At 44.3% G+C, this 22793-nt stretch overlaps 1 protein-coding gene across 6 annotated transcripts in view; it reads left to right on the plus strand.

Moving 5' to 3' along the window:
* Positions 1-22793, plus strand: part of PDE8A (phosphodiesterase 8A) — a 2267087-nt gene that overhangs the window by 1352489 nt on the left and 891805 nt on the right. For all 6 annotated transcript variants that reach the window (XM_085644266.1, XM_085644269.1, XM_085644268.1 and 3 more), the window contains exon 9: positions 10264-10352. In XM_085644266.1, coding sequence (XP_085500392.1) covers positions 10264-10352 — 89 coding nt within the window. The remainder of the gene's footprint in view (positions 1-10263; positions 10353-22793) is intronic.

Consider the following 22793-nt stretch of genomic DNA (forward strand, 5'->3'; position numbering starts at 1 on the left):
AAGAATGGTGTCCGAGATCTTCCCTCAAATTACAGGCCAATAAGTTTAATTGGTAGTACGCAAATGCTTTTGTAAGGGTTATTTTGAGAATATTACAAGATTGGATGACTGCTAGAGAGATGCTAACCCCTTTAAAAGCTTGTTTCAGAGAACGCACCAGTACAGTAGATTATGTCCTTCGTCTCCAGCAGTTGTACTGGAAGTTTTTCTACCTAGGAGATGGGCGCCTTTATATGGTGTTTGTTGACCCTGGCTCAGCGTTTGAACTTATTTCTGGTCATAAGTTGTGGTAGATCTTGGCTAACATAGGGTTTCCACAATATTTACTGAACATTATCCTAAGAATTCATGCCAATAACTTCACACAAGGCAGATGGGGGGAATGGCGTTCCCAGTAAATGAAGGGGTTAGACATGGATGTGTCCTTGTACCCATATTATTCACGCAGTTCATTTATGATTCGGTAGCTTATGTGGAACATTGCATGTCTGACGCACCATGTCGCTCAAACGTCAGGGTCTCGGCCCTGATGTTTGCCGATATGTTGCTCCTCTCGAAAATCTCCTATTAGTGTACAACAATTCCTTGATAGATTTGATTGTTTCTGCAAGCTTAGGGGCCTAGATGTTTATATCACCAAAGCCAAATACATGGTTTGTAAGCCTTGCTACTCCACTCGCCCTAATTCTATGCTGAGAGGCTCCCCCCTGGAGCAAGTCCTCACAGTCGATTATCTTGGTCGTACTTTAACAGAACACTTTAATTGGCAAACCGATATCGCAAAGTGTAGACTCAGATTGGTGAAAACTTCAGGGGTAATACTGAAGAAGGACAAGGGTCCTCAACTCCGCCCGATCTTACCAGCACTTGAAGTCTATAAATATCAGTCATTAAAATCAACCCTGTATGGTCTCAAGCTGTGGGACATAGAGAGGTGCCCAGCTTAGTTGCAGTTGAAAAACTCTTTATACGCCAACTGACTGGCCTTCCCATTAAAACTCGGCTACTCCCCCCTAAGGCTAGAAATGGGGCTAAAAATGTTTCAGACAGAGCTAATGTAAGGTCCATTCTGTACTGGAGGAGGTTTTGGGCCACATCAAGTTGGGTTCTTATCAGTCTGGCCTAGCCAAGATACAATGCATGCCAGGTGCCAGAGGCCTCCTGCCATTCAGTCACGTGAGGCTGACCCTTCCAAACATTGGGCTTGAGCGATTGTGGGATGTTCCTTTGGAGGCCCATGCGATTTCCAAATAACAAATCAAGAGGGCCTACTGCAATATAAATTGGGGCCATTACAAAGCCCGTCTAGTATGGGTGTTTTCACTTCAACATTCTTAATGCTAAAGGATGGTTTGGAGGTTGAGCACTTCCTAGAAGAAATAGAGGCTATTACTGCCAGGAAGCTCTACCTGCAATTTAGATATGGGACCTTGCCACTTTCATCATTTACAGCTAGTTCGGGGGTGAGAAACAATGCCATGAAATCGGCAATATCCAGCTTGCACTAATCATAATGAAACAGTTGAGCACGTTCTATTTTTTTGCCCCGCATAGTGCTATGAAAAAGTGGTTGTTACCCCTCTGTCGGATCATTGGGGCTAGGGAGCATAAAGAAGCACTGAGAATTAAAAAAACAGACACTAGCCAGTGTGTGGTATTTGTTGTCTCACGGTTTCTGCTTGCGTTGTGGAGGATTAGGCAAAGAGCATTTCAAGCGTTGCTGCAAATTGCTAAAGAACCTTGACTTGGCTTTTATTTCATTAGATCTCTGGCTTCTTCCTATGTTTTGCTACTAGTTTGAAACATATTTTGTTATTTGTATTGGGTTTGTTTTTATGCACTTTTTTCTAGTTTATATTGGATGTTAATTCGATATACAGATTTAAACTATTATAACGTGATTTTGGATGAACTTTGATGGCGGATCGCCGAATAAAGTTTGTTTGAATTCATATATATATCTTTCTCAAAAAATCATAAAAGATTCATTAAATATGTATTGTGAGTTACATTTTTCCCATTGTTTGGATCTCATTTAATCTGCCGATTACATTGTTTAATCGTAAAATCAAATAGGCCTCTCTTTGATTTGAGCGTATATCCAAGTCACCACCTCAAGGGTTGGGCTGAATAAACGCCAGAACCATCTAGTTGAAATCATTTTCAGTGTGGTTCCTTTGGGGAAATGGTTCACCAGCGGAGATTAAACTACTTTGCGGTGAATTTTTGATTTATGTTGTATAATTCGCTGTCAAATTGCCTAGTTAGTTTATCCTATGTAAAGTTTCTGACATGCACAAACTATACCATACACTACATTTTTCATCTTACTGTACAAGAATGCTGTGTATTTCTATTTTATGTTGTCCAGAATAAACTCCGAACCTTCGATTGTTTTGTTGCATGCAACGCATGTCTCACATTTGTGGTGCCCTTGAAGGGGAGGTGGCTTCCAATGTTGTCTCAGGTTACTTTTTATTGATAGAGGGGTGGTATATGCCCGCACAAGATGTTTACCAACACTTGAGTTTTTTTTGTGTGCAAATAGAGGCCACTCAAGTGTACTATCCAGTTTTGATAACAGATGCTGTTTTTTGTATGATTCTTTTGAAGTGATTAGTTTGAAAATAATATGTAGAGACACATAAAAGCCATTCCTGGCAGTTTCTTTCTCTCTTCTCTAGCAGACTCTCTCAAGGAGCGTACCAAGCTGGCTTTAATGAATTTTTGACAATCTTGCGAGGATACCCTTTTTCCTTTCATTTTAATGACAGAATTGTGGCATGATGGAAATAATCCTCTTTCTGCAGGCAATTAGGTTGAATCTTTAAAAATTATATAAAGGCAAATTATCTTTAAGGCTTGGTGGATGCAAGCTTTCATAATGTAAGGTATCGTTCTTATCTGTTGGTTTTCAATACAAAGTTGTGGTTGGCTGCTCTTCCGAAGCTCTGACTTCTGCATCTAGTAAGGTAATTACGTTATTGTCCTTATTCATGCTGAATTTTGTGTCCGGTGTTTTGTTATTCGACCATTGGTGGAATTGGTCTAAAGCGTCTTCTTCGCCTGTCAAAATGGAAAAGACTTCGTCAATGAGTCTTATTTAGCTTGTGACTATGTTCTGGAAAGGGTTGTTATTATGTATACATTTTTCTTAAAATTGGGCCATGTAGAGGATCATCATCTCAAGGGTGAAAGAACACCCTGTCACAGTCCCTTTGATCTGGAAGAATTTATCATAACATTTAAAGTAATTCCTTTTCAATGCAAGATATGCAGATCATGAATAAATCTGGTAGGAACTGGATGTTGTCTGTATCTTGTTTCCAAATATATTTCTATGGCTTCCAGGCCTTCGTCCTGTGGTATTTGGGTGTATAAACAGACGACGTTGAAGGTTACAAACCATTGTGTATTGAAGTCAAATCTCAAGCCTTCGATTTTATTGATAAAATCAGCGGTGTCTCGCAGGTATGATTGCCCTTAATTTATGAAAAGTCAGAGAAAAGAATCGATGTATTGTGAGATAGGCTCCAACTAAGAATCTCAACCTGAGATGATTGGTCCTACCAGGGGGATTAATATATCTTTATGAATCTACTGAAGGAAGTACAACAGTGGGATGTGCGGATTTGATTTTTAAGAAATTCTAATTCCATGGGGGCAAAGACTTCTTGAAGCAATCCAAACATTTCTCCTTGTATAGACATTGTGGGATCATTGGAATTTGTTTGGTAAAATTCTTGATCTAGAACTTTTCTATGAGCTTATTTAACATAATTTTCTTTGGACCTAATCACCTCCGCTCCCCAACCATCGGCCTGTTTGGTAACTATTGTGTCATCATTAAATACTGATATAAAAAGCTGCAAGCTGGAGGCCAATGTTAACATTCAGGCAATGCGCCATAGAGTCAGTAAATTGTTTATCGATTTCTCAAATAATGACCAGTAACTGCTTTTTTTTTTTTAGAAGTTTAATAAATGTCCAAACACTGAAAAAATGGGCACAATATGAAAATAAGGTAAAATTAAATGAGGGGACTAATTTACATCAAATATCCCACAAGATTAATAGTTTTGTTTCCATTTTTTATCTGTTCACAGCCCTTCCTAGTTGTTGGCCCTGAGGAGACCCCAAACCCACTGGGTTTGAAACGCGTCAACACTTTGTATTAGGCAGTTGAATGAACTAACCTTCATGTGGAGATAACTCTCAAAACTGGGGTCTCTCCTTGGTGTAATTAACGATTTGCTACAACCCCTGTTAATGCTTGATTTTTTTTTTAGGAATATCAACTATTGAAAATGTGTCACTCCTTACGTTTAGTAATGAGAACTGGTGAATTGTAATGAATCACAAGTATTGTTGGTTTGTTTTGAATTCTTTGTTTTGCACATATATAATTTGAATATTGGTACAAGACCAATATGTGATGTCAAATTATTAAGTATATCAGACACTAATTGAAGTGTATGCTATTTGTGGATATGATATGTAAAATATCTTAAGAGAAATGTTGAAGATGAATTGCGAAAAACAATGTGATCATGCTAGTTAAAAATTGTGATCATGTAATACGTTTTTGTGCTTGAAATTTTTTCAGGCAAGGGACATTGTTTCAGTGTTAACTTCCTAAATGTGGATTTTTCAAAATTGAAATTTAAAATCCTACTTCATCCTAAGTTAGGATTTTAAATGTTGATTCCAGGGACATAAAACATGAAAGGGTAACTATTCCTCTTTAGAAATTACACTTTTAATATGTAATAAGGTTATACCAATGGTATCCTATGGTAGAGGTGTGCCTTTCCGTAGTGAAACACAAAATTTTCACTACCAGTACATATAAAACTTAAAAGTATATGCCCATTGTTTTTAAATACAATGAACCCTGCCCTTGGGGCTGTCCAGGACCTACCTTAGGGTTGACTTGTATGCATTAAAATGTAATGTTTGGGCCTGCAAAATGTTTACTTTGCCAGGTCGAAATGGCAGTTTAAAAACTGTACACACAGGCTGCAATGACAGATCTGTGACATGTTTATAGGGGCTACTTAAGTGGGCGACACAATCAGCGTTGCAGTCCCACAAGCAGCATTTAATTTACAGGCCCGTGGCTGGGTATTTCCACTTTACTAGGGATTGTATTAAATATGCTGATTGGGTATAAGCCAATGTTACCATGTTTTAAGGAGAGAGCACAAGCACTTTAGCAGTGGTAAAGTGGCCGAGTACTAAGGCCAGCAAAAGCGGGAGGTCTGAAGGCAAAATTTAGGGGAAAAACCTTGCCAAGGATGCCAGGTCTAACAAATTATGAAGCAATTCCTAGAAAATGGAACAACTTGTAAAGTAATCCTGTGTACAAAAACCATAACGCTAGATGTCGTAACTTCCTTTAATGGAGCAGAGGATTCCTTGAGTTTCATTGCTGATAGTAATATTTCATCTGTGTAGTGACTGACACAGTTATCCTAGTATTAATAGCTAATGCTGTAGGTGTATGTGTTTCGAGTGTCTGAGTCAAACGTAGGGTGACTCTCTTGCAATATTAAAGGAGGGGTGGTGATAACCATAGCCTGGTCCTTTTTAGGTCTCGCCTGATCCAGCACATGCGCTGGTCTGGCCGAGACATTTAGTGTACGGGTTTTGAAAGTGCTGCCACACGGCCTAGCGTTTGCGTTCACACAAGCGTGCAAGCGCGCAGCCGGCAGCTTTCAGGGCCTGAGGCGCCATCTGGAGCTTTCACTTTCGCGTCGCACGGCCAATGCTTGTTTTCCAAGCTTTGGCCGCGCGCGCACACAACTCCCGCTTCTCCCCCTCCCCCACCACACATGGCGTCTCTCGCGCGGCCAATGCTTGTTTGAGCATTGCACTACGTTCCCCATGTGCTGGCTGTCATTATTCTCTCCACTCCATTTATCGAGTAAGGCAAAAGTTTTGCTAGTGGCTTTATGCGTGTTGTCACTTGTGTGTACCTCCTCCACTCGGGTTGGTTTTTACACGGTTAACTTATTTACATTCATGCTGTTGCATCTTTTCTCTTACTCTGGCATTACACTCCCTATTCTTCTCTTCTAGTAAGTTACTAATTGCGCAGTTGGATGTAGGCGCGCTGTTACTCTTCTTTACTTCCTCCATTCGAATTAGTGACGCGCTCTACCTGCCCATTACTATGTCACTGTGCTTTCCCTCTTGGGTAGATTACTCTTTCTCTCCCACGTTTGCGCTTCAAATTTATCTTTTTTTCCCTTTACTGTTATATGGCTCATTAATCTCATTAAGCTTTCCTATCGATCCCCTGCCACTTTGTTTTTGTTACCTTGTTCCCATATTTATATGCTTTCTGTGCTTTGGGATAATGCCTTCATTAATTCATTGCCACAGATAGGTGTGATTGGTCGTGATTTACTCACGGTGTCTCTTTCATCTGTATAATTGCACGGTGGAGAGTGTTTGTGTAGTAGCTTTTCAGAAAGAAGAAAATCTAACGAGTGCGCGTATGGGGTGAGCTTTGTTAATAGAGGCACGGCTGGTCTCTTTATGTTCAAGAGGAGACTGCCTTCTTGTCGTCCATTAATGCAGCCTTTGTGGACTTTGATTATTTACATCTGATTATAGTTCCGTAATGGAGAGAGGACACTGGGTCTTTGTAAACAACCTTTCTTGGTTATCACTGCTTATGTACACCACAGACCCCCTGCACAATGCTGTCAACCAGTGTGGCTCGAATCCTGTTTTTAACCCCGCAAGTGTAGTTTTTACTTATTGTTTTTGCTGTGTCATCACGGTTTTCATGCCAGTAGGAAAAGTTCCATGAAACTTTAAAGCGCAACACAGCCGATTACTTAAGTGAGTGAAGCAGTATCTGTGTTTTAGCACTCTCCTGCGAAAAACAAGCCATTAAGGAAGTTGAACTCAGAAAGACACTATTGGTGCGTAAAGCTTGTTTGAGGTCTTAACAGAACAGCCTGAGACCTTAGACAGACTTATCTCGACTTCTCGTGAGTCTCAGCATTATCATGAGAGCTATACGCGATGGAAAAGAAGCATACCTCTGTGATGGAGTACACCTACATGAGAGTGCGGCTCACAGAGAGGCCTCTTGAGCAGTTAGCCCCCCTCTGCCGACAATCTAAGGAGTGAGAAAACCGCAGCAAGGAGAGCGGTGCATGTAACTTCAGGACTATTGCTCTAACTTGTGTAACCGTAGAGATAGTAGTTTGAACCACAACACATGCAAATTGCAGATCCATTTACCGAAGAAAAGAAGCTGTCTTTTCACCAATAATATGTTTTCACAGAGACCCAATTAAAACTACTCCAAAGAGGGCATTTCCTAAATTCAACATGAACCTCAAACCTTTCAGTCCCTTAATGAAATTCACCATTCCAAACCCCTTCACAGGAAAGATGTCTTCAAACGCAGTGTCTTCTGCAGCAAAAGCCCATATTTTCTATACAAAACGAGGTTCTGGGAGCATCACACACCTTTCAGCTAGGGAATGATTTTAAGAGAGAGAGAGTATTGATGACGCCGGATTTTTGTCTACCTTACCATCACCAAGAATCTTCTCAGGTCACCAGGATCTTTTTATCTGCTAAATAGTGTAGAGGGGAAGAAATTCAATTCTTAGTACATAATCAACAATCAAACCTCAGGTTCAAGGGACCACTGACTCCGAATCTAAATTTTTAGGATTTTATTACAACCAAAAATAACTGCACATTCAAGCACCTCAATATAAGGTGAAGAAAGTAAATGGGCACTAATACAAAGGAAATTCTACGCAAGAGTCTCATTCGACTCAGAATAAGAAGAATAATCAATTCCAAAAGCATCAGAAGTGCGAAGATTAGTCCAAGCTCTACATTAGAAGTCATTAGCTAAAAAAGAAAAACGGTTAATCTATCCTTGCACTATCTCTAAAGTGGCATTCCTACTTAGCATTTCCCTCCCAGGCAAGAGAGTAAAAAGGAGTCAGAAGTAAAGACTTCCTTAGAAGTACATTCACTTAGTCAGAGCTCATTCTAAGATGCTCCTTCTAGCTCCCCACCTAAACCTCAACTGCTCCACCCTCGGGGCACTGTTCCTAATACAAAATCCCAAAAACATAGAACACGCCCTTCGGCACACCTCTTCAGCCAGGTCTTCTTCCAGTACTTTTCCAGTGAAACTTGTACTCCATTCAATGACAGTTAGCTTGACCTTGGATCCTAGGCTCCTTCTCCGCTGTAAGTATTATCCGTAAATTCCAATATACTCCCCTGTTGGCTTCTCGTACCATCCTAACTCCCAAAACAAAGACCTAGTCTCTCTAACAAGCTAAATGTCCTTGCACCTGCAACAGAAACATGGGAACGAAAAAGTATTCACTTCTCTAAGATTTTCCCTCCTCCTGAAACCCAAAGCCTTTACCAAGGGAAATCATCTTCGGCCCACAGCATTAAGCTGACATAAGAAATGAACAGGCCTTTCTCTTCAAACGTATATGCGATCAGGCCTTTACACACAATTTAAACACACTCCTAAAACACACTATAATCATTAATTTCATTACTTTTTATGCGTGAATAAGCAAACTACACGTTCAACTTTAATATGGTACACGTTTAAACTAATACATTGCATTACATAAAACCAAACATTATGCATTTACTAAAACATACATTTGCAATGATCTACGACATTACTCTTCATAAAAACATTACAATTCTAATCACACCCATATTAAACAATTCTAGTAATACATTTCTATGTCACCCCTAAACTACTTCGATTAATATGTGGGTGCGGACTAACAGTGAATATGATGCACCCCTACAAATTCCAGAATAATGTGGCGCTCTATCAGTATCGAAGGATGAATTGTTGCATCCTGACAAAGGGCGCCATGCATTAATGCACTGATGACGGTCAGTACTAGTTTGTGTTGGGAAAAGAATCGAAGCTATTAGGGAAACAATGCTATATACAATACACTGTGCAGGAACAGGAAAAATGTAAACACATACACAAGAAGGTGTCACAAGAGGTTGGTTAATTACAGAGCATTGTTTAAAACCATCGATGGGGCAGTTTGGCAGTGCACGGAGAGATGCTGCACATGGGTGGCCAGCTCTTGCGCTACACCAACAGCAGACGCCATTTCATCTATTTAAAAGTGTCAAAAACCTCACTGGCCTAAGTCACCAGACCATCGTTTTTGGCACACCCAGCTCTTTATCTAACTTCCGGTGTTTCAGCACCTCACAGACCGTCACTAGCATTTCTTCTATGAATCCTGAAATCTACTCGGGTTGACTGTTGTCCATCCAAAACCTATACAGATTGTGCCACTATTGTAGCAAATATCATTGTTAACATTGTGAACTCTTCCTTCTTTCAGCCCTTATAACTGTGTGCCTTGTTAGGTGTACAAGCAACACGGATCTAGAATGCTACCCCAGCAAGATCAAAACAGTCGAGAGTCTGCTGCTGTTCTCACAGCATCTCGATACCCATTTATCTAAGGTCACATGCTTCTGCACCTTTGTTCCCAAACACATTGCACAGCCTCTTCACCATCTAGGCATTTGCCGTGGTATAGAGTCAGGGTACTTTAAAGCTTTACAAATGGTGACACTGCTCACCCCCTGCAGTCGTTTATCATTTCATAACCGAAGTAAGCTCGGAAACGGTGGATATGTTAGCATTCAACAAGTAATACTCGCTTTTTATTAGTTTTACTACTTCCAGCAGAATAATGCCATAGCATAACAAGCATTGGCATAGCCAATAGGTCTCGCCTTTGGGACCTTATAAGTATTTAGTTATGCAGCACAATATCCTTACTGCAACAACATTAACTGTTGCATGGCTAAACACTTATAAGGTCCCAAAGGCGAAACCTATTGGCTATGCCAATGCTTGTTTCCAAATGTAGGTATTGTACTTAGTCAGTGGATATTCTTGGGTCAGTATAAGCCTAGATGGTCATAAACGTTCTTATAAATTTGTCTTACTAAAGGCGTGGCCCAAAACTACCCAAACCTTATCAATAAATAGAGGTATTTCCCAGTTTCTGTAAGAACTTGTAACTTGGACCCTGCTTCCCTGTTGTGGCATGCAGGTCTCGGAGATCGAAGTCATTAGGATGCTTCAGTGACTTTATGCACAATATTTTTATTTCAATATGGTATGTTTTATCTTTGGATGATTACATGTATGTTTTAGGTAGTGTTGGGTAAGAATTTAACCATTCAAAATCATGCATTTTATAGGAATGGGAAGGCATTTGTTATGTCAAAGGGAAAAATGGAGAGAAGATCCAGCACAATGTTCGAATAATACCCGTTTTTGGAGAGGGAGGGTAAGTAAAGAATTCGTAAAATTGTTCAATATTGTACTAGACGTACATTAATTAATTATTTCCAGCTTCTTTTACTTTAATGTTGTTAAGAGTATACTGATTTCCTGAATTATGGTGCTGGCGGTATGAACGGAAAAACTTATGATTTCCAATTGTTGTGGCCAGACCACATATTACTAAGACAAACCTTCATGTGTGAGCTCCATTGCAGCCATTATAAAGCAATATGTATCATTTTAAAATGTTTCACACATTTTAGCAGTTAGGCTGGCAAAAGTGCTAATTTTCTTAAATGCATTAAAAAATTTGCAAAAGTTCTATTTTTCCATGCCCAAAATAACAAATAAATTATATTGTGTATCAGTTTTAGATGAGACCGTGTCCTAGCATATTTAATGTTCAGATGTTGCAACATCTTCTCTATTAATTTGCTTCCAAAATAAAGACCAACAGCTGTTCTGTGTGTTGTCCCTCTTAGAGGCTTGGATGGCGACATTTAATTTTATTGTATATGGAAGTGTATAGCATCAAATGCCTTCTGCCGACTTCTTTGTGGTTCTAGGGCAACACACAAAGATTCCCATCATAAACAACTGTACCATTCATGGAATGCAATACAGAAATATAGCTTCTGATAGATACTTCTAACCACAGATTCCTCACCTTCTGAATATTCCTCCAAGCATCAGACTGGATCCAGAAACTTAAAAGCAGTACTCCTGTGCACTGACAGGTGTCATCATGCGACTCTGCACCAACGTCATTCCGCTCCAGAAGAGACGAGTGCTTCCGCATATAAGCACTACCCAATTACTCCATCGTCAATTCCTTTCTTTCTCCAGTATTGGCTCTTTCATACATTCACATGCTTGAATCATTACCTGTTTTCAAAGTGGGAATCTCACTGTATAACTAAAAAGCAGTACAGTGTTATACATAGTCTAGAAGGCATGGAAAACATTCACTTCAGTATCTTCTCTATATCATTCAAAAAGAACTAAACTAAACCAATCAGGTTGTAGCACCCTGTAGAAACTCCCATCAGAGGCTTCCTTTCCTCACATTTCTAGCTTATGTCGTATGATGGGAGCCTCCCTACCTCTGCTCAGTTTATCTAGATTTAACTCCTTCAGAGAGCGTATTTTAGCTATGTGTGTGTGTGTGTGTGTGTGTGTATATATATATATATATACACACACACACACACACACACATACACACACATACACACACACACTCTTCAATAATTAAACTATTGAAGAGATTTGACTATACAGAATGTTAGAGTCTGCAAAGTAGAAACTATTAAGACCTTGTGGAACATGTGGTAAGAAGAGACTGTGAGGATTCTTCAAAACTAGAGTGAAAAACCTCATAAATGGGAGAGGTCAGAAAGTCAGCTACCTCAGGAACTACATAAAAAGGCTTTAAAACAGACACATCATAGGTCACCAAGAGAACATAGCCCATCTGCTGAGTGCTCTAATAAACATAAAACAGAGGATGTTTTCTCAAGAAAGTCAAGATCCTAAACTGCTTCTAAGTTGGTGTTACACCGCAAATAGCCCTCCTCACTGCTGCCGACAGAGAAATCTGTCACTAACGCACCAACAACAAAGAAACTGCCTACAAAAACACAGTTGACTATCTCGCCGATAACGTTGTCGATGGTAACATATGCGACAACCTAGACACGATACCATTGACTACAAGTTTGACAACCGCTTTGTTGCAAAGAAACAGTGATGAAGGAAACAATGGCACCATTGATGGCGAAACAGCTGATTACGTCGTCAACAACTTTGTCGACGTCACTGTCAGCGGGGAATAAAATACATTCAGAAAGACTCTTATTAATATCCCAGCATACCTCCCCTAGTGTGACCGCTTCCACCCACTTATTTATTGTATGAAGATGATTAAGATGAGGATGGCGGGTCCAAAGGAGCTGTTCATAGCCCTTCTGAACTAAATGTCAAATATCAGAGAGAGAAGAAAGGTGAGTAATATTTCTTGAGCAGAACAATATGCTGATGGACTCAGTTCAGTATATGGATTAATATCACCCCTATAATCATCAGCACCCTCAACAAAAGATGATGCAGGTGCCAAGGGCTTGAACTCATAACTTAAAACTCTTGTTGGATGACTAATATGAGAGGTTGTTAAATCGTTAAACACTCTCTTTGGCTTTCCACCTTCTCACAACCTCACATACTCATATCTCACAGTTAACACAAGCCTCACCAATCAATGCATACACACATTTCCATACATATGGCCCCATCAGCAGGAATACATAGTGCCACAGGATCATGAATTTTATAAAAAAAATATGTATAAAGTTCCAATATCAATCTCTACAAATAAAATAAAACAATGACAAAGATTCTAAAGGTTTTTTTTTATACAACATAATTAAAAATTCCACTACATAGAGAAGAACAAGAGGGAGAGACAAAGAAACACACAAAAGGCAATTTTGTATGTCATAAAATCATCAGCTAATTTGTATAAACAATCAATACAGAAACATGATGGGTCTCTCTCATCTGGTATGTTCTCCAAATTTAGCTGTAAGTGAGTGTCTGCTCGTTTCGGCAGCATTAGACAAATTCTAACCACCTTCTTCAAGACAGTATTTGTGCTCACTCCACTCAATATAAATTAATCATTGGAACCTGTATCAGGATATATAGATGCTAAAATTAACAAATGTTCAAGTAATGATATATTCTCTATAGACTTACTAGTTCATCAAATTGATTTCTCCAAAATACATATGAAACCAATTTGCATAACTAACAAGTCTTATATTATTATAAAAAACCTATTTGCAAAGAGACAATATATTACATCCATTGCTATATGTCACACATGTCCCCTTCCTTTGGCACTTATAGCACCTAACAAGGGATCCACAGTGCATTTCCATAACCCACTCAGCACCTACCGCATACACACATCCAATTATGTGGCCATTTTCAACTCGTTGCTAAATATGATCTATCTTAGTTTAGCCACATTTGGCCCATAATCAAACCTGGCACTCAAGCAAAAGTTTAGGGTCATCCAGACTGCCAACAGATCACCCTTTAAATAATACTACACCCAAACACAATTGAAAATGTATACAACTTCACTAAACTCACCACAAACTATAGTCTTTTTTCCTCGTTATCTATATGTTTTTATTCAAAACATTGCTCCTCTTCCACTTCGGTTTATATTGTGTCTCAACCCTAGAATAAAATGATCCTCTGTGAGACCCGTTCTGGGCAATTTGACACTTCACATCCTTTCGCACTGCTGGAAAGATTTTTAACAAAAGGGTGTATATTTATTATAAACAAATGCATGTGGCAGACCCCCCACCAGGTATGCCTATGGTGGGAGCATGACGCAAGGACCTGTGAAAACTGCGCCCAGATGAACCTGAGTGCCATACTGGGGTGAAGCTCTAGTTTGCCAATGATTAAAAGACTACTAACAACGACTGGTTGAAGTCGAAAGTAAAGAATCCTGCAGCTGGTCTTCGTTGCGGTCAAAAGGAAAGAATCCTGCAGCAAGTCTTAATTGCGGTTGAAGTTTTTTGGCAAGTCCAACAAGAAGCAGAAGAAGTCATAGTGGGAATTGGTCACTCCTTGTCATTCTCAGACTCCATAGAGGGCGCAACTGCATCAACTTGCTACTCAAAATGTTCTGGTCTGTAGGCAATATAGGCAGCAAATAGAAACTTTTAAAGAGGCCATGCTGCACATATTTACTACACTTAAAGCTGCTTACGGCCTGTTTTCAGGCTTGTTGCAAAATGGGTTCCACTCATTCAATACGCCCAGATTTGACGCTTTTTGCATCACTCAGTTTTGTACTTCTTACTGTGGATCAGTCTTTCTACATGAATCTCACCCAGAGTAATCACATGGCAAATTGACTGTGCATGTTTACTCGCAGTGTCCGCCTTCTAAGATAAGGGTGCTACAATGCAGTAAGGGGCACTTAGGTGGGTATACATGAACACGTGTGCACACGTGTATGCAATCATGTGAGCGCTGCTCGTGTGAGACTACTGTTGTGCACAGTCTGGTAACTGTGTACAGGTAGCCTGGCGCAGAGGGACTCTGCAGGATTAGATACTGTTCTGAGATAGGCCTTATAATGTTAGGGGGAAAACGTAGAGTTCAGTTTCGCTTCCCTTTGTCCTAACAATCTAGTGACATATCAAAATTGGATGGGGCATGTGCGTTACATTCAAATCTGAGAGTTCGAAGAAGAGATCTGTACAGCTTATGGGTTATCCAATATTGTCATATCTCACTGGATGAGGTCGGGATCAGAGCACAGGCTTTTTGTTACCTTGCTGTGCCAGGTTAATTACATTTCTCACCAGGAACAGTAACAAAGGACTTCCAATACAAAGGAAGCAATCAAAAGTTCTTCACCTAGCTCCTGAGGAGGAAAAGGGTGGGTATGAGAGGTGGAATGGGCCAGCCCGAGTGCACAGAACAAAGGAGTGAGCCCAGGCCTCTGGAGCCTACAAAGGAGGGGGCTCCGATTTAGGTTTTGGTGGGAAAGGCCCTGGCAGTGATGATAGTGAAGGGTAGAGCTGAAGTCTCCAGCGGAAGTGTGACACGGGACTCCTGGGTGATACCATTTTGAACTGTCCCAGCAGGCTATGTAGGAGGGTTGGGACAGGTTTGGGGAGGTGATGTGACACCCCAGGGTTGGCCAAAGGTGTCTGGCTTTTAGAACTTTCCACCCCACTAAATAGGTCTTACAAAAGTGGGAGAGCTCTCTTGGTTGTGCTTTTTGCTGGACACTGGGACTGGAGCAGCCATGGATCACTTGAAGTAGGAACCCACTGATGCCCACCAGGACTAAGGACTCTGACTGCAGTTGATCCCCAGGACCAGTGGGTCGCACCCCAGGAGCAGGGACGCTGGTTCCCTAAAACCTCCCAAGGACTAGTTAGAGGAAGAACTGGACTTCTGTACCAAAGAGGAGAAAAACACCAGAGGAGAAAGGCTGGCTCCGGGAGCCAGTGGAATCAGCTCTCTGCACAGTTTGCCACCTTAGAGACCAGGAGGCTAGGGCATTCCACCAGGAGCAGAATGAGCCAAAGATGGAGCAAAACAGCCCAACGGAGTATGATATATTGACGGACAAAAGATTTGACCTTGGACCCCTCCCTGTCAGCGAGGCGTGGAGCACATGGAGCTCTGCTGCCGCAGTACGTCAAACCCCTGGAGCGGGCCAGGGCCAGCATCAAGGGATCGCTGCAAGGAGAATGTTACATTTTTAAACCCCGGGAGGGAGTGTGCAGTAGGCCCCCTCCCCAGAGATCAGAAAGCCTGGAGACCCCAACTCCCTGGCCGGTTCATCGATCTAGGGCTCTGGGACCCCAACTCCAAGTCCCCAATTAACCAAAGGATAGGGAGCGCCATGGCACTCCCCAGAGAGAGAGAAAGAGAGAGACGGGCCTGGAACCCAACTTCAGACCCCGGCAGCGTAAAGGAGCACAGGGGAATGCCAACACACTCTCCCGATCTGTGGTGGACCTGCCTCTCTCCCTATGTTTGGGGGGAGCGGGCGGCCACTACCAACAGCAGCATCCTGCTCGCAGTAGGGGAACAAATGCTGCCCATGCAGAGAGCTAGCCGTGGGGAACAAGGGGTGGGCTCCCTGGGATGCCAACAACAAAGAAAGGCATTCAGGGCACCCTGGTGGAACTGAGAATAAAAAATAAAGGCAAAGCAGCATGACATGAGGTCGATGGCAACAAGAAAGTATGCAGCTGAGCCGCTTAATTAAAATGCATGCTTTCAGGGAGGGAGCTCCCCATATTGACCCGGGAGCGGCTATTTGCAAATTTCTTACTCCTCTTGTGATGGCCGCAGGACAGCAGGGGCACCACCAACCTTAAAAAGTAATCATTGAGGGGGACGGAGGGGGACTGCCGGAGTGCAGCAGCTCGCCTCCGATAAGTTTTAATATTACTGACCCTACGTTTACGGGGTCATGGATTACATGACTCTGAGATTTGTACCTAATTTTAAAAGCTCTTCCAAGGCTGGAGCTTTTGCTCTACAGCTGAGAATGCTGCACTTTCTAGGGGCTGGTTCTATGGTTGCATTTTATGTTATCTTATTCTAATTTGTAAAGCAGTTGTCTACCCTAAAATGGCTTTCCAGTGCTGTCGTGTTTCTACAGGGAGAACCCTGAAAATAACAAAGGCCTATCAATGCTGCAAACAGCAAGGTCTTCAGCTGCTTTCCTATGCAGAGATGATTGGAACTTTTATGTAGATGTGTAGACAAGTTGCTCCAAAATACAAGAGCTATTGCTTGAAAGGAACGTCCTCCCATCCTAGCCAGCTTGATGTGAGGGATCACTGCCAAATTTGCATCAGCAGATTGAAGAGACCTGGTGGGGTAGTAGGGTAGAACCAAAACAGACAGGAAGCACCCTGCTTGTTTATAATTCGGTGGGCGATTCAGAGGGCCTTAAACTGAATGTGTCTCTCTATCGGAAGCCAGTGCAATTTACAGAGTAACTTAGAATCTGAGTATTATAACACTGAGCCAAGAGTTTTTGTAAACTCAGTTTATTGTATGTTGTAAGCACCACCAAAAACGCAGCCTGCCAGAACAACTCCCGGTCACCAACTGGCACTCAGTAGAACATTACTATAATGAAGACCTTGAACATTCATTGCATGAGCTGCTGATGTGCATTTAAAGGAGCTATGCACATTATAACACTCATCAGAATTTTGGCAGGTGGAAAAATAGTCTCACTGCTGCATTTGTGAACAATTTGCAGCCTGCTCTTGCCCTTATGTAGCCTGTAGGTGTATAAGGAAGATATGTAGAGTGAAGCACCTTCTAAGGGCCTTTTTAATGGTTGCATTGCTGTGACCTGAAAGTATATAAAAAACATAGACATGTTATGTTTACATTTAAAATTCTTTATTGATATAGTAATGTTGGCATTGATTACTGATTAAGGTTGATATGCTTTAACATAAATTATTGCATTTTCACATTGTTATTATTGATTGTTGCATTTACGCACAAAATTATGATGTTTTTGACATGCAGTTTCTTGTTCTTGTAATATGAGGACACTTGATAAGGCCAATAGACCTGTTCCATTTAAAGTGACCCCCCCATATAGTGATGTGTTATCTGGTAGAGGTGGGGGGGGGGGGCATCTGAAGTATTTTAAATCAGCATTATGTATTTATATGTAGATTAGTATGTAGTATTTAGTAGCGTATGTGTGATAAATGTACTCCTTTTGGAGGTCAAAACAAACGTCCTGAATGAGGTTTTTTAGGATGGCGAGGTCCCTACTACACCTTTCTTGCCATTCAACAAGAGTTTAAGGTATTCCTTTTTGAGCACTTGGGCAAAGCTATGCTCTAGGCCCCCAGTCAACAGTCAGGTAATTTGCCGCCACAGAACAGCACTGAGGGATTTTAACTTCTTGATCCAATACCTTACGTAACAGAGTCTGGTGGCACATGGGTCCACCAGCAGGGTCAACCCTAAAGCCTTGCCTATGACTTACCTTCACTGTGAGTCTGAATGCCTGGAAACCTTTGTTAAGTAAGCTTTTTTTATCTACTAGTTTTACTTTACACTCAGTCAGTACCAGCTGCCTCCTGGCCCACTACAGTCATGCCTTATTCAACGCAGTTGGTCAAAATCCTACCGGCCTTTCTGGAGATCCTACAGTCCTCTTTATTCCAAATTATACAGGATAACTGGGTTGCGACAAAATTTCTTATTTGGTCTGGCCTCGACACAGCTGACAATTTGGTATGGTAATGGGCATGAGTGTGGTGCTGTGCTACACCGCCTGGATGATGTCTGCAGGCGGGAGTTGTTCAGGCATCTTTCATGGACATGCTACTTGATTACTCTTGCCTTATTGGTGAGAAAGCAGACTCTTTGCTAGAATACTTGAAGGAGAGTCATGCACAGTGTGTTCCCGGGGCTGGCTGCCCTCACCAGGCAATTTCCTCAACAGTTGTGCTGCTTTCATGGTTATTGCAAAAAGAACTATTGATGGACAGAATGCAGAACAATGTCATACATTCCCCCCAGTACAGAGATCTGGACCTAAATCCATCGTTTTTTGCTCACCGTGCCATTCCAGTTTGGACCTAGCCATATGCAAATCAGTCTTGACCCTGTGCCCAATGGGAACAGTTCAGCCCGAACTGGTAGGCCAGCTTGGCAGTTCGGGCTGGACTGTTCCCATGAGGCACAGGGTCAGACTGATTTGCATATGGCCATGTCTGAACTGGGGTGGTGGAGTGAGCTAAAGAATGATGATGGATTAAACCCAGATCAGTTGACTGGGGGTGAGTGTTTGATTTGCTCAAACGCTCCGTCCATCATCCCCTTTGGTATTGCTTTGTTCGCCCGAAGTTGGCAGGGTATGCCCAGACGTGAGTCCCTTGCTCACTTTGCCACTGGATTCAAGATAGCCTGGCTGATGAGGGTTATGAACCCGAAACCGGTCACAGGATACTTGTTTCCGGTCCAGGGAAGACATGGCTTGGCAGTTCGGGCTGGACTGTTCCCATGAGGCACAGGGTCAGACTGATTTGCATATGGCCATGTCTGAACTGGGGTGGTGGAGTGTGCTAAAGAATGATGATGGATTAAACCCAGATCAGTTGACTGGGGGTGAGTGTTTGATTTGCTCAAACGCTCCGTCCATCATCCCCTTTGGTATCGCTTTCATGGTTATGCTAGAAGTTTCAAATCCCGCTAACGCGGTGGGTGGGCGTGGCCAACTACCATAAGTAATGGCCGTGCGGTAGCTTAGCTGCGACACACCACTCCCGAAAATCCGATCTAAAGACATCATGCACTGAGGGAAAGTCACTGCAAAGAAGACCATCTAGTCCCCGAAACGTGAGTGTTCTGTACACTGAACGCTGACCAGATTAGGCTAGTGCCTGCGGGGTTTTATCCGGACCTGGGCCCCCGTCGCGTGGGAAGCGAAGTGCACCACGGCGCTCTCCGGTCACACAACAGCAACGACACCGCAAGCGCGGTAAGACATAATACCTATCACTCACTGGAGGGGGGGCAGCACACCAATTGACCATATTAATACCGGCCCGGGTATGTGCCTGACGCCCGCAACTGCCTGGGGGATCGTTGCACTCCGAAGACTCCCCGTAACTACCCAGCGCAGCCGACGGCCGTAATCAGCCCTGCATTCCAAAGCTTATGTGTGGCGCCTGAATGATCCTGCCAGCACTGTGGTGCAGTAAAAGCATGTGCGTCCCTCCAACACAGCCTGGAGAGTGACCACCGCGGGTGGTTGCCTCTGACTGGGGCTTTCGAAGTGGCAGACGCGAAGTGTGTCACTAGGCTACCTGGTTGATTGCCAGCAACACAACTGCGATAGCGGCTGGAACAAAGGCTATTTCTTGTGTGGGGGACAACACACTGGCAACACTACCTCGACCAGCACCCTTGACTGTCTGGCCCTCACAACCACCGGGTAAACATCGAACCATGCAGGGGCCCCACCGGAGCATGGGGCGGCTGGAACAAGATTCTCTTGGACTCTCGTGGGTGGCGCCCCCACACATGGCAGAAACCGAGGCACGCTGAAACGCCACCATCTACCTGAGCTGCTGGTGAGTGAAAATCACAGTGGGGGCAGGAGTTACCACCAGCAAGACAGTGCTCCCCCTCTGGAGTGTGCATAACCAGGACTGTGTTCCCCTTTGGTACAGGCCTACTTGGTGAAACCCGACAGGCCGGGCAGGGCCTTGACCCTCGAGCAGGCGGTGGGGAGTAGCCAACGCGGCCCTATTCTCTCCTTTGACAGTACCCCACAAGCTGAGATCACCACGGTGAGCGGCCAGAGTGGTCGTACTGCACTCCAAGCAAAATTAGACATGTATGCATGGCAGAAGGGCCAGGAAGACATGCAGGCGAACTTGAAATCCACTGGAGACCTACCGGATCCCACGTTGCAAGACATCCTGGCGGCCATAATGACTGGACGCACCTCTCTAGAATCTAGAATTGACACCGTCGCTTCAGAGGTCTCCCTGATCAGGGCTGATATGTGAAACATGAATGACCGCATCAAGAGGGTAGAAGCCACAACTAAGGACTTAACCGATACCACCGTCAAGTCGCGGATCTCCAAACCGCCAAGAGATGCTGGAATGCCAACTCAATGACTATGAAGGTAGGTTGTGACGCAACAATATACGCATTCTAGGGGTGCCAGAACAAGCGGAGGGGCAGGCGGCTGACCTATTCGTGGAGGACCTAGTGCTGCAACATCTTCTCTTTGGGAGACGAAACGCGTTGGCTATGGCTATGATCATTTGTTCATGGAATATTAAAGAAAAATCCTTTTAAGAAAAATAAAGAGAAACTACTTCAAGAAACACACATCTCAGATTTGGATGTCTCCTTGTGTGCCAACTGTTCTTGAACTTTGATATGACACGTTTATATCATATTGATCTGAAAGAAACACGTTAGTTAGATTCCTCACCTTAGAATATCCCCAGGCGTCCGACTGGATCCGGAAGATTTTTCGTCAGCAATACCCCTTGCGCGTCGCTAGGCGTCGTCTGCGGCTCCGCGTCCGTCGTCGGCGTCGTGCGCCGGAATGACGTCGTCGGAGTACTTAGACGCCGCCCTCGCGCGCTGACGTCAGTTCTTCTTTTTTCCGCGCCAGTAAGCGCAGATCCGGGAGAGCTACCCCTTTAGTCAATTTTTGACTAACTTTTTTGATCCTTTTTGATCTTGTCTCGACTCCGGTGCCGGTAGGATGCCTGGTTTTAAAGCCTGTACGGACTGTAACCGCTTGATGTCGGTTACGGACCATCACCGCCGGTGCCTTTACTGCTTGGGCCTCGATCACGACGCGGAGTCGTGCTCGGACTGCAAGGCCCTGACCTCGAAGGCTAGACGGGAGCGGTCCTGTAAGCTTCTCGAGATTCGCCACTCGGCTCCGCGCGCCTCTCGATCCCGGTCCAGGAGGAGGTCCAAGGATCGGTCGCGGAGCCGCAGCCGACGTCACCATCAGTCGTCGGGATCCAAGTCTTCGGGTAAGTCGAAGCATTCCAAGAAGTCCAAGAGGCGACACCGCTCTTCGGACTCCCCTCGCCGGTCGCGCGACTCGGCCGAGGGTCAGGGTGGTTCCACCCCCGCGGCTCCGGCGGAGCCGCAGGCGTCGCACACGTCCCCATACCCTCCGGTCCCTGGGACTGACGTGACGCCGGCGGAAGTCAGTGCCTTCCTCTCGTCCATGAGGAACCTGGCTCCGCCGTCGGCGCCCGCTGGTGCGCCTTCGGGCCCCGCGGACCCGACTGGGCTGCCTTGCCTGCCGGTGGCTCCGGCCCCGGCGCCGTTAACGGCTCCGGCCTCGACGCCGCAAGCGCCCGAGGGACCCGTTCTCGAGTCCCCGCCGACGCCGGTCGACCTCGTCATGCCTCCTCCGCCGGCGTCGACACCGGTACCACCCCCGACGCCGACGTCGACTCCGCTCGACGTCGTGCCCCAGTTCAGTCCCACTCCGGGCCCGGCGCCGGAACGGCGTCGATGGACGCCGAGATCGGCGCCGCTAGAGACACATTATGTCTACCGCCCGGCTCCGTTACTTTCTCCTCTATACCAGGAGTCGGATGATGGGGACAACTGGGAGGGATCCGAGGATCCTATGGCCGTTCAGTCTCAACTGTCCCAGGACTGGGCAGATGAACTGGGAGAGGCCAGTGGCCTGGATACCTCTCCAGACACTGGATTTGTCTCTCCTCCGACTGTGGCTTCGGAGGAGGGCGCTGCTTTCTCTGTGGTGCTGCGCAAGGCGGCCGCAGCCCTTGGGCTCGAGCTGCCTGCCGTGGCTGTGAGGACTAACGTCCTTACTGAGGTGCTTCAGTCTGCAGCAAGCTCCACTGAGCCTCTGCTGCAATTCAATGAGGCCCTCATTGACGTTCTGCAGGGCACCTGGTCCAAGCCCTCCACAGTTCCTCCTGTGGACAGGAACGTCGCCAGGCGCCACCGCCCTGCTCCGCGTGACCCCAGTTTTCTGTCCCAACACCCTACCCCTGAGAGCCTGGTTATCCAGGCCTCCACCTCCCAATCCTCTTTCCCGACCGGCCCGCCGGACCGGGATTCCAAGAGACTAGAACAGTTTGGCAAGAAGCTGTTCTCCTCCCTTAGTTTGGGCCTGCGGTCTTTGAACACCGCTTGTCTCTTGGACCGTTATTCCCACTCTCTGTGGGATGCGGTGGAGGACGCGCTGCCCCTGTGTCCGGACACGACTTACCCAGGCTCTGGCCGATGGGAGGGATGCCGCGCGACATGCTATACGATGTGGGCTTGACACCACGGACTCCCTGGGTAGGGCCATTTCTACCACAGTGGCGCTTAGACGTCACGCCTG

The sequence above is a fragment of the Triturus cristatus genome, chromosome 3_1 (assembly GCF_964204655.1).
Source record: "Triturus cristatus chromosome 3_1, aTriCri1.1, whole genome shotgun sequence".
Lineage (NCBI taxonomy): Eukaryota > Metazoa > Chordata > Amphibia > Caudata > Salamandridae > Triturus > Triturus cristatus.